Source organism: Lolium perenne, chromosome 7 (assembly GCF_019359855.2).
Source record: "Lolium perenne isolate Kyuss_39 chromosome 7, Kyuss_2.0, whole genome shotgun sequence".
NCBI classification, from domain to species: Eukaryota; Viridiplantae; Streptophyta; class Magnoliopsida; order Poales; family Poaceae; genus Lolium; species Lolium perenne.
This window is the reverse complement of record NC_067250.2, coordinates 295,049,931-295,062,866: the sequence shown is the minus strand read 5'-3', so window position 1 is coordinate 295,062,866 and position 12,936 is coordinate 295,049,931. Positions and strand designations below refer to the sequence as shown.

Below are 12,936 nucleotides of genomic sequence, written 5' to 3'. Positions count from 1 at the left end.
ACAGTTGCAATGTACTCTGAATAGTTTTTTTTGTAAAGGTGTACTTCATTGCTAGTACCTTGATTAATGTCAACTACCATATTAAAGCCGCATTTGACTGAAATACTGATCTTTGCTTGTTGGATTTCAGTAAACTCCATGGTTGATAAAATACATTAGCTTCAGAAATAATCAACAGAGCAAATGAAACAGCTAGGTAGCATTGATCAAAGACTCAAAGTAATAGAGCAATGTAATTAACTATTTTATCTGAAAAATAATTTATGCCAGTACATATGAAAACTTACTTTATATGGCTTGGTAATTCCGATTCACAAGCACAAGTTTTGATGCATAGAAAGACTGTTAGGAGAACCCTTATCATCCATCTCACAGATTGTTCCTGATAAGCTGATGGGATGGATACAGAAATTTGACTGACAGCAATTTCATCAGAGCTGCACTTTACAACGTCCGAGGGGAGAATAAAAGAGCAAAGTGAAGTGCTCAGCTTTACAGAATAGTCATGCCATTCAGATATATCCAGAAAATGAATTGGGCCAGATATAGAATCTAACGCGAGAGAAGTTCTCATGTTATCCTTTTGCCGATGAAACTCCTGAATCATAAATGCGGGCCAGCTGATGCTATTTGCAAACTTATGCACCAACCCACTTTCGCATAAAAATTGCAAATTGTTGGCATTACCAAATCTGAATAGCAGTCAAGTCAAGGACTAAATATGGGGAAAATACTTTAGTAGAATAATAACAAGTTCAAATACACTGTCTAAGTTGTTCAACTATATTGTAAGTCAGGTGTACTACTACATCATTTTGTCAAGAAAAAATAAACAAAACACTTTTTTCTTGGTAGAGCATATTTGTTTCAGTCAAAAAAAACATCAGTTTGTCCCAATTATACATGACATATAATTATTCTTAAATCAAAGGTTACAACAACATATTGATGTTATTTATATTTTGAGAAGCCTATTAATATTCTACAAATTCCAAAACTTATGCTAATTATCAATTAAAAGTAATTTAGAGCACAGGATACACTGCCTCACACATAATTTCCAAATATAGTAGCTGGACCAGAAGAATTTCACCCCTGCAAAAGAACATTAATGTCCGAACATAAAGTGAGATCAAATATAGAAGGTAAAAGAGTCTGATTTCTTAACCTAGCATCTTTCCATTCTAATATTTTATGGCAGATTTTAAAAAAATCATTGCAAACTTTCATATTATGACATGTAGAGTTCGCAAAATGCCCATAGGTATGACAAGCAGCTAGCAAAATATAATTTTAGATGAAGAAGTCAATACCAGTCTAAACACTAAGTCTGTTGTATTGTTTAAGCTACTATACTTGGAACTTCTGCCCATAGGTATGACAAGCAGCTTTGTACTGAATCAGCAACACTTATTATGTATCGGAGGAAGTATATGATTAGTATTTATCTTACCCAGAATATTTAACCATTATGGGTATAATACGAGAGCATAATAAGGCAAGAAAAACATGAAATGACATACAGAACTAGTCTAGGTGCTTAAAGATGCACCTTTCATCTCTTGAGATAGATGAATGCTTGGAAACTGAAAATTTATTTGAAGGAAGTCCTAGCCCATCCAGTAAAATTTCCAGCCCACCAATGCTTTTGAAATGATTCTGTGCACGGGTACCAGAAATAGTCGATCGAAGGGCGCACAAAGTGGTAAAATGAAGTGAGAGATCAGTCCACTGCTCTTTCAAATTCAGTCTCTGAATGACCCGTAACAGTTCTGCAGTTACATTTCTATATTTGTCAAATAACTAAAATGATAGAAATTCAATAATAGCCATATGATGACATTGTAAATTACAGATGGATACACTGGCAAACGTCTTTAGGCATCCAATACTTATGGTCCCTGATGCTTATGATGATGAGGTTACAGAGACATGGAGAGTTACAGCGGAGTTCTGATTTCTTCTTAGCACCTCACATCCATTCAATGATATGTGTTTGTGTTTGTTAATCAAAACAGAACTTAATTTTGTGCAGCTTAATATTTTATTGACTATTCTTTGTATTCTTAGTACTCCCTCCAACCATAATAAGTGTCGGATTCTTACTAAGGGATTAGTACAAACCTTGACCCTTATTATGAATCGGACGGAGTACTATTGTTTCTTCAGTGATATTTCATCTTTAATAAGAAGCTAACTTGAATAATCAGTGAAGTCTGCAGACAGTGTCTACACTCTTTATGTCATCGAGATCCCTTGAGGCTTCTCTCACATGCATGCAATTCTTCCTAAGTCCTCACTTTAGTTCAAAGCTTACTACATAGAGATCATCAATAAAAAGTAATTAACATTAAAGTCTTCTAATAACATACATGTAATTATCATTAATTGATACTCCTAAATCTATTGTCCAAAGAGTAAAAAGGCTTTATATGGCAATAGAGTAAAGTACACAACTCCACTAATATATGTTTGCAAAATAATTTGCAGAACTTATGATATCAATTTCAATAAACAGCTAAAGGGCAACTTTACCTACTAACCGATTGACAGAACCAGCTTCGAGCAGAAGAACAATAGCCTTTTGATGCCAATGTTGAAGTACATCAGGAATGATGTTTTCTGGAGTACTTGTAGCCAGATAACTGTTTGATGGGACATATTTAGTGGTATCGGAGAAGTGGGGATCCCTTGTAACAGTTGGCTCCAACTTTATGAAGTTCGAAATTATTGTGATTATGCATATGAGTATCTTTAGCATAATCCTTGTATTTTCTACTGCTTGACCTGAAGATTGGTCATCTACAGCATGTAAACCGTTCAAGGTTTTGAGCTGATCAACTGCGGCTGAACATAAAAAAGATGAAATAGTTAATTAAAATTTAGCTAGTAAGACAATAAAGCTACAATTGGAACATTTAGTAGTGATAATATGAAATTATAGTTGAACTAAGAACAAGTAAAAAGACCAGAATAAGAATCCAGCACTCAGACATATCTTTAGAATGAGTACGAGCATCTGAATTGAAGTGCTACCTTTTAGTAGAGATGTAACCTTCTGCACACCACCATAATAGCTAAACACTTTACAGTTATGCATGGAGCGAGTCAGAATTGTCAGACACTCCAGGACATGTAATCTTTCAGTGCTTAATTCCAGGGGTTCTGGTTGGTCCAAATGCTTCGGAGAAGATTCTGGACTCGTGCCACCTAATAATGCAATACAGGAGCAAATGTGATCTCACTTATCACAGTAACAGCAAAATCACAAGCAGTATCATACAAAATCACCCATCCTCGATTTATCATTCACAGACAAGCACTATAGGTCACATACGGTGCTGCCTGCAGACAAATTGTTGTGTAGTGAGTACTGCAGCAATACCTTAGTGTGAGTAGTGTTCACGCATGGCATAGAGCCTTATGCCCTTTTGGATGGGGCCACATTGGTTAAATTTCATATGGCGGTCGGCCGGTGGCATTTGGACAGAAAACTTTCTATTTTGGATATACTAAGTTCTTAAGACCATCTTTTTAACAAACATAACAGTAAAATCATACAGAAATTGGCAAAGATTTCCATAACTAAATAGATTCACAACAGAGCCCAATGCACGACTATGGAAAAATAGTCCTTAAGAGCATAGACTGAATGGAAGAAGCAAAAGGTGTTGGACAAACGGAAGCTCTAGTTAAGCTGAATACTAAATTAACTAGCTTAAAGGTGTAGGACTAAAAGTAGGCATGAAAGAACCATTATACCCCTCTTATATTTGCTCTGAAAGATTAAGGTTAAAAAAGGTACCACTGGTGCTGCCTACTGGTTTTACTGCTGCCGAGACCATTCTGGTACTTTACTTCTACTTATGTGACTCAACTACGTGTGACCTGACAGTGGCAAAACAATAAAAATACAAGAGTGGCCCTGCCAAAGTAAATAACAAGGCTCTGTGTAGTGGCAAAAGCATCCAAGAGTTACAATTTTGCCTCTACACCTAATTCCAAACTTCTAAGTCCCATGTTGAACAGGACATTATAATACATTGTATGAGCATAAATAGCAGGTAGGCTCTTATATAGTGCCACAAGCAAAAGTAGAATGCAGAAATATCATCATTCTGGGTGAAAAAAAAAACGCATTGGAGAGAAACGAGAAACTGGAGCTGTATCCCAAAATATAAACTCATCATACAGTAGAGCCACTTACTTTCAGTGATAGTTGACGTTATCAGAGAAATTTCCTGAATCAGAATAAGAATGACCTCAGAAGGATGCCCGTAAGAGCATCCAACGACTATTTCATCAGATCCCAATTCTTGATCAACCGATTGCTCAATATGGTGTGGACCCCAATCTCTGAATGTTTGTAGAAATTTTAAGACAAAAATTTGCAGGGCTTTCTCCTTTTCGTCCTGTAAAAATTATTGCAAAGGGATACAAGATATAGTACTGACTTCTGACTAAATTGCTGATCAGAGTAACTAAACAATACACTGATTAATTTATCATAGAACACACATAATACAGTTATGTCTGACACTTGACAGAAATCTAACCGGATTAAGCGATCATTCTTACTACGTATATTTCCAGAAAATCAAAAGTTGTACGTTATAGGTTGCAACAACACGTGTTGATACAAATGTTATCATGCTGGGAGCAGTTTTAATCGAAGTGAAACTATAACTGAAAGTTAAACGAGAAAAATACATTTTATTTTCATTGTAAAACATTCCATGCTGAACACAAGCTAAATCTAAGCCAAGTGGGCAAACAAGTAGGAAGGGTCGATCTACCAAGCTTAAAGGGCATACCTGATCATGGGCATTCTCGTAGTCCTCCCAAAGTGTATTTAAGACTCCCTCCTCTGCGCTATCACTAGAACGAGATGAGAAATAATTAGGAGAGCCAATCATGCTGATTTGCGCATAACAATCAAGTGACCATCATAGATTTTACCCTATAAATCCTTGCAGTTACGATTGTCCGGAAAAATATATTAAACACCACTGACCAATAACATGATTCGGTCTCAAATTACTGTTACGCTTGGTGTGGTGTGATCTTACTGTACAAGTTCATCTTTATAGATAAAGCCCAAAACGGCCGCGGCAAATACAAGTAGGTAGTAGTATAAGTTCAGGCTCATGTCGGGAGCAACAACTCGCGCATTACTACTCAACCATACTCACAACACACACTGGGATGTGCCCAAAGCATCGGCATCGCTCTCCTATAGCATGCATTTCTCATAGTGCATTACATGAACACTTCACGTGCACGCGATTGCTCTAACAACAGCGAGATAGAGTGGAACAGCGCCCCAAAAAAATTGGAGCCCTCGACCCGCACAAACAAGTCGCGTGTACCAATGCGAAAAAGGGGAGGTGAATGAACCGGATGAGGCCAAACAAATAAAACGTACCTGAAGACGACGCGGGGCTCGGGGGCGTCGTCGAGGTCGGCGCCGGGGAAGCAGCCGCCGCGGACGGAGGGGGAGGCGGGCGCGGGCGCCGCGGCGGGGTTCGGCGACTTTCGGAGGAGGCCCCGCACGAGGTTCATCGCCTCCGGACGGAGCCTACTGCCAGCACCGGCGCATCACCGTCCACCGTTCACCACCGGCCGGCGACGAAATCCGGAATGCGGTCTCGATGTGGGGCGGCCGGGGAGGAGCTCGATCGCGCCGGGGAGATCGCGATCGACGGAAAAATTTCTCCGAGTGAGTGCGGGAGCGTGCGACGCGTGCTCCGAGCTCGCCTATGTTTAGACCCCGCGGAAATGGAGGGAGACGAGACGGGGATTGGGATTTTGGGAGGTGATCTGGGGGAGGAAGGAGAAGTTTAGGGGGCGTTTTGGAAAAAGTAGCCTGTAATCCGTTAGCTATTTAAATCTGATTGCATCCTCTTCGCGTTTACGCCTTTCGCTATTACGCGATATGAGCGTAAATGCGCATTTTTGTTCCCATTAGGCTGTGTGTGATGGTGTGAGTTTGCAACCTTTGGGAGCCATATTAACATTGGCAGGCTATCATAAATAAGTACTATACTATAGGGTAACAGACATCTTTTTTCTCATAATTTTGAACTTTTTTTAAAATTAACATGGTGGTGACACGTATGTGTTGGGATGGAACTATTTCAGATAGATTTTTACCGTGTGCAATTTTGGTGCCCTAAGAAATTTTAAGGACCTTTCCTTCTCTTATTCTTGAGTGTTGCGTTACGTTGATGTGTGGCTTTAGCCTTTTATGGTGGGCCAGCTGATCCCCTTAATTAATGCCTGGTGAATTTAGTCATGCGGCACCGCTTTGACCTGCCTTCTTTTCGATCTCCACGCCCTCCTTCATCTTCCTTTTCCCAGCATTACCTCGCCGCATTGCTTCGCCTTGCTCTACCTCCACCGTACTCCTCTCCCCGGATTCTTCCCCGCACAAATTCTCCGTCGCCTGGCCGGCGGATTTGGGTGACGAAGTGGTCGTCACACCCCTCTCCGCAGCCAGGGGGTGAGTACAGGTCGCGGCGGTCGCGCGGAGGACGGCCCGCGGAACGGCGTGGCGGCGTGCTGCCGTCTTGGCGAGCAGCACCCTGGGAGGAATTCCTTCCTCGCGAAAATCATGGTGACGGCGGCGTTTGAGGGGATCCGCGGGCTCTCTGCGCCGTGGCGCTGGTCAGCCGCCGCCTCCTCGCCATCGCCGAGCGCATGCTGTGGTGGGAGATCTGCGTCTCGCCCGCGCTTCAGATGGTGTCCACCCTCACGAAGTTACTCCGCGCCGGGGCTAGGGCGCGTCAGTGGTGGATGGCCGGCGCTCGCGAAGCCCATCTCCCGTTTCTCCAACAATTCTGGCCGCCGCTTCCTGTCGCAGTAGTGCGGCCGGGACCTGTCGTTGTATGTGTCGGACCAGTGCGAGCACGTCGCGCCGTTGGCGGCGGCGGCGAAGACTTGGGCGCCTACCGCGGCGTGTTCCGCGGCTTCATTCGCTCCCGCACGCGGGCGTGCCTGCTGGGCGGCCGCGCCCGGCTGGAGCCCCGCGCGTGCTGCCCCTGCTGGGACGCGTGCGTGTGCAGTGTGCGTGTGGACCGTGACGCCGCCGCGTAGCGCTCGCCGCCACCTCGACACGCACGACGGCCGCGTAGAGTATTTCGTCTGCCTCAGAAGCCACCTCCAGGGAAGCTGCTGGCTCGCATACCTCTCTGACTGCGAGGGCGAGGGCGAGCGCAATGATGGCTTCGACTCCCTCTCCCACAACGACGGTTTCGGTGTGGTCGCCGCCAGCGAACAGGAGTAGGCTGGCGCATGGCGCTGTGAAGTTCAACTTCAGAGCCTGTCTCCTTGCTGCCAGCTCTCCTCTGTCCGACTCGGCGGCCGCGAGCCGTGGGGGTGGTGTCCTTCGTGGCCGTCAGGGCCGTCTCGGCGCCTACCTCGGCGTTCATGTCTTGATGGCGTTCCCAATGATATGTCTCCGACTCGCCGGCGTAGCTGCTTCAGCATGAAGGCGAGCACGCGCTCGCGCTGCTGCAGTCCATGGATTCTCCCAGTCACATGTCCCGATGTTCCCTGCCGCCGACATCTTCGTTTGGGATTCCATCGACAGCAACTCTTCTTTCCTTATGTGGTACGAACTCCTTCCTTTTACAACTCCCATCCATGAAGAAGGCACAAATCTTAATCCCCTTTCAACCTTTAACTCGCCAAACTGAATCCAAAGTAGGAGTACGTGGTGTTTTCTTAGTTTGTTCTTTACATTGCAATTGGCAAAGGATGGAATCGGGAGTTGCACATCAACAGCTGCTGTGATTGTCTGCCTTTTTTTTTTTTTACGAAAACCATGCTTAGCACGTTGTTGCAAAAAAATGCAGGTTCTGCTCTTCTTCCCGATCGATGCGCTGCTAGGTATGTTGGTCTGTTGAAGGCACTTCGATGTTTGCCATGGAGTTGCCCTTTGTACAATAATACAGTGTACTCTGTCTGGTCGTGCATGCTGAAGCCATGGCCTGTAAGGTTGGTGCATTGTCATGCAAAAACAACAGAGAGGTTGGACCTCTTCTCTTTTCCCCGTCTACAGTGAAAAGGCGTTTTTTGGGTGACTCCGTGCGGCCAGGCTCGCCGCCGGCGATTCGTTGGATCCCTCGCCCTCCGGGACGGGGAATCCACGGATCCCGGTGTGCTTATAGCTTAGGTGTGTGTGGGTGGCTAGCTGGCGGCACTGTGGAGGGTGTGGCGGCGCCGGAGTGGCTTCTTTTGATGGCGGTGGACTCCTCCTCCGATGGTGCGGCTCCCGGGGAGCTTCGCCGCGGATCTGCTGCCTTCTTCTCGCTTGAGGCTCGGCGGAGCTCTCGAGTGACTTCTCCCCTCGCCGGCGGCCGTGGGACGGCGGTGCCGGCTTGTGTAGATCTTGAAGGTTCGTCTGTGTTTGTCCAAGATTGCCTCGTCGTCTGCGGTGCAAGATGGAGGCACCCTGGTGTTGGATAACGTTGCATAGAAAACAAAAATTTTCCTACTGCGAACACGAAATCCAAGCCAAGATGCAATCTAGAAGACGGTAGCAACGAGGGGATTATCGAGTCTCACCCTTGAAGAGATTCCAAAGCCTACAAGAGGAGGCTCTTGTTGCTGCGGTAGATGTTCACTTGCCGCTTGCAAAAGCGCGTAGAAGATCTTGATCACGATCGGTTCCGGCGCCACGAACGGGCAGCACCTCCGTACTCGGTCACACGTTCGGTTGTTGATGAAGACGACGTCCACCTCCCCGTTCCAGCGGGCAGCGGAAGTAGTAGCTCCTCTTGAATCCGACAGCACGACGGCGTGGTGTCGGTGGCGGTGGAGAAGTCCGGCGGAGCTTCGCTAAGCTACGCGGGAGATATGGAGGAGAGGGGGGGGCTAGGGTTTGGGAGGGGGTGGCCGGCCACTTCAAGGGGGGCGGCCAGCTTGTGGTCTTGGGGTGGCCGGCCCCCTCCCTTGGCCCCTCATTATATAGGTGGATTCCCAAGAGTTGGTCTCCAAGTCTTCGAATAAGACCCGAACCAAAAACCTCCCATAAAAAGGGGAAACCTAGCCCAACTAGGACTCCCACCAAAGGTGGGATTTCCACCTCCCATATGGGGGTGTGGCCGGCCCCCTAAGGGGGAGTCCACTTGGGACTCCTCCCCCACTAGGGTTGGCCGGCCATGGAGGTGGAGTCCCATGTGGACTCCACCTTCCTTGGTGGTTTCTTCCGGATTTTTCTAGAACCTTCTAGAACCTTCCATAGAACCTTCCGCGACATTTTAATTCACATAAAATGACATCCTATATATGAATCTTATTCTCCGGACCATTCCGGAACTCCTCGTGATGTCCGGGATCTCATCCGGGACTCCGAACAAATATTCGAACTCCATTCCATATTCAATTTCTACCATTTCAACATCCAACTTTAAGTGTGTCACCCTACGGTTCGTGAACTATGCGGACATGGTTGAGTACTCACTCTGACCAATAACCAATAGCGGGATCTGGAGATCCATAATGGCTCCCACATATTCAACGATGACTTTTAGTGATCGAATGAACCATTCACATATAATACCAATTCCCTTTGTCACGCGATATTTTACTTGTCCGAGGTTTGATCTTCGGTATCACTTTATACCTTGTTCAACCTCGTCTCGACAAGTACTCTTTACTCGTACCGTGGTATGTGGTCTCTTATGAACTTATTCATATGCTTGCAAGACATTAGACGACATTCCACCGAGAGGGCCCAGTATATCTATCCGTCATCGGGATGGACAAATCCCACTGTTGATCCATATGCTTCAACTCATACTTTCCGGATACTTAATCCCACCTTTATAGCCACCCATTTACGAAGTGGTGTTTGGTGTAATCAAAGTACCTTTCCGGTATAAGTGATTTATATGATCTCATGGTCATAAGGACTAGGTAACTATGTATCGAAAGCTTATAGCAAATAACTTAATGACGAGATCTTATGCTACGCTTAATTGGGTGTGTCCATTACATCATTCATATAATGATATAACCTTGTTATTAATAACATCCAATGTTCATGATTATGAAACTAATCATCCATTAATCAACAAGCTAGTTTAAGAGGCATACTAGGGACTTCTTGTTTGTCTACATATCACACATGTACTAATGTTTCGGTTAATACAATTATAGCATGATATATAAACATTTATCATAAACATAAAGATATAAATAATAACCACTTTATTATTGCCTCTAGGGCATATCTCCTTGATCTCCCACTTGCACTAGAGTCAATAATCTAGATTACATTGTAATATACCTAACACCCATGGCATTACGGTGTTGGTCATGCTTTGCCCTAGGGAGAGCTTTAGTCAACGGATCTGCTACATTCAGATCGGTGTGTACTTTGCAAATCTTTACTTCTCCATCTTCGATGTACTCGCGAATCGAGTGGTAACGCAGCTTGATATGCTTCAGCCTCTTGTGTGACCTTGGTTCTTGTGCATTGGCGATGGCACCCATGTTGTCACAATATATGACTAGTGGGTCCAATGCACTAGGAACCACACCGAGCTCTATAATGAACCTCTTCATCCATACCGCTTCTGATGAAGCCTCTGAAGCCGCTATGTACTCCGATTCTGTTGAGGATTTCGCCACCGTGCCTTTGCTTCGAGCTTGCCCAGCTTCTTGCAGCACCATTCAATATAAACACGTACCCAGATTGTGACTTAGAGTCATCAGGATCAGTGTTCCAACTTGCATCGGTGTAACTTGTTACAACGAGCTCTTGGTCACCTCCATAACAAAGAAACATATCCTTAGTTCTTTTCAAGTACTTCAGGATATTCTTGACCGCTGTCCGAGTGTTCCATTCTGGATCACTTTGATATCTGCTAGTCAAACTAACAGCATGTGCTATATCCGGTCTTGTACATAGCATGGCATACATGATAGAGCCTCTTGCCGAGGCATAGGGGATCGACTCATCCTTTCTCTTTCTTCTGCCGTAGCCGGACCTTGAGTCTTACTCAAGACCTTGCTGAAACATAGGTAAGAATCCTTTCTTACTTTCGTCCATTCTAAACTTCTTTAGAATCTTGTCCAGGTATGTACTCTGTGATAGCCCTATTAGACGTCTTGATCTATCTCTATAAATCTTGATGCCTAATATATATGATGCTTCACCAAGGTCTTTCATTGAAAAACTATTATTCAAATAACCCTTTACCTTTGCTTAATAGTTCTATATCATTCCCAATTAATAATATGTCATCTACATATAATATCAGGAATGCTACAGAGCTCCCACTCACTTTCTTGTAAATACAGGCCTCTCCATGACACTGTATAAACCCGAAGTCTTTGATCACCTTATCAAAGCGTCGGTTCCAACTTCTTGATGCTTGCTTCAGTCCATAAATTGAACGCTGAAGTTTGCATACTTTGTCAGCATTTTTAGGATCGACAAAACCTTTGGGTTGTACCATATACAACTCTTCCTCAATGTCTCCATTAAGGAACGCCGTTTTGACATCCATCTGCCAAATCTCATAATCGAAAAATGCAGCTATTGCTAACAAAATCCTCACAGATTTTAGCTTCGCTACAGGTGAGAAAGTCTCATCGTAGTCAACTCCTTGAATTTGTCGAAAACCCTTTGCGACAAGTCGAGCTTTATAGACAGTAATATTACCATCAGCATCTGTTTTTCTCTTGAAGATCCATTTATTCTCAACAGCCTTTCGGCTATCAGGTAAGTCTACTAAAGTCCATACTTTGTTATCATACATGGATCCCATTTCGGATTTCATGGCTTCTTGCCATTTGTTGGAATCTGGGCTCATCATCGCTTCTTCATACGTCACAGGGTCCTCATCATTGTTATCCACAATCATGACATTTAGACAAGGATCATACCAATCAGAGTGGCACGTTCCCTTGTTGATCTGCGAGGTTCAGTAGTTTCCTCGTTCGAAGTTTCATGATCATTATCATTAGCTTTCTCTGTTGTCGGTGTAGGCGGTACTGGTACAACTTCGATCTGCGCTACTCGATCAGCAGTATAGATTCATCAATCTCATCGAGTTCTACTTTTCTTCCAGTCACTTCTTTAGTGAGAAATTCTTTCTCAAGAAAGGTTCCGTTCTTAGCAACAAAGATTTTGCCTTCGGATCTGTGATAGAAAGTGTACCCTATAGTTTCCTTAGGGTATCCTATGAAGACGCATTTCTCCGCTTTGGGTTCTAGCTTGTCCGGTTGTAACTTCTTTACATAGGCTTCGCAACCCCAAACTTTCAGGAACGACAGCTTAGGTTTCTTATTAAACCATAATTCATACGGTGTCGTTTCTACGGATTTTGATGGTGCTCTATTTAAAGTGAATGCGGCTGTCTCTAATGCATAACTCCAAAATGATAACGGCAAATCAGTAAGAGACATCATAGAACGAACCATATCTAAGAGAGTTCGATTACGACGTTCGGACACACCGTTTCGTTGTGGTGTTCCCGGCGGTGTCAATTGTGAAAGTATTCCGCATTTCTTTAAATGAATGCCAAACTCATAACTCAGATATTCACCTCCGCGATCAGATCGTAGAAATTTAATCTTCTTGTTACGTTGATTTTCTACTTCACTTTGGAATTCCTTAAACTTCTCAAAAGTCTCGGATTTATGTTTCATGAAATAGATATACCCATATCTACTCAGATCATCTGTGAAGGTTAGAACATAACGATAACCACCGCGCGATGCTACACTCATTGGTCCGCACACATCGGTATGTATGATTTCCAATAAGTCAGTAGCTCGCTCCATAATACCAGAGAATGGAGTCTTAGTCATTTTCCCATTAGACATGCTTCGCATCTATCAAGTGACTCAAAGTCAAGTGATTCAAGTAATCCATCGATATGGAGTTTCTTCATGCGTTTCACTCCAATATGACCAAGACGA

General features: G+C 44.1%; 1 protein-coding gene and 1 pseudogene across 5 annotated transcripts in view; one reads left to right on the top strand and one right to left on the bottom strand.

Annotated features, from left to right (window-relative positions):
- Positions 1–5,813, bottom strand: part of LOC127312161 (BEACH domain-containing protein B) — a 28,786-nt gene extending 22,973 nt beyond the window's left edge. For 2 of the 5 annotated variants that reach the window (XM_051342624.2, XM_051342625.2), the window contains exons 1-8: positions 5,426–5,813; positions 4,815–4,878; positions 4,208–4,412; positions 3,037–3,210; positions 2,536–2,847; positions 1,553–1,772; positions 1,042–1,095; positions 288–692 (exon numbers count right to left, since the gene is read on the bottom strand). In XM_051342624.2, coding sequence (XP_051198584.1) covers positions 288–692; positions 1,042–1,095; positions 1,553–1,772; positions 2,536–2,847; positions 3,037–3,210; positions 4,208–4,412; positions 4,815–4,878; positions 5,426–5,562 — 1,571 coding nt within the window. In that variant the 5' untranslated portion in view covers positions 5,563–5,813. The remainder of the gene's footprint in view (positions 1–287; positions 693–1,041; positions 1,096–1,552; positions 1,773–2,535; positions 2,848–3,036; positions 3,211–4,207; positions 4,413–4,814; positions 4,879–5,425) is intronic. The other 3 variants (XM_051342622.2, XM_051342623.2, XM_051342621.2) reach the window with 2 other exon arrangements.
- Positions 5,779–7,583, top strand: LOC127315147 (EID1-like F-box protein 3; annotated as a pseudogene).
- Positions 7,584–12,936: the final 5,353 nt, after the last annotated feature.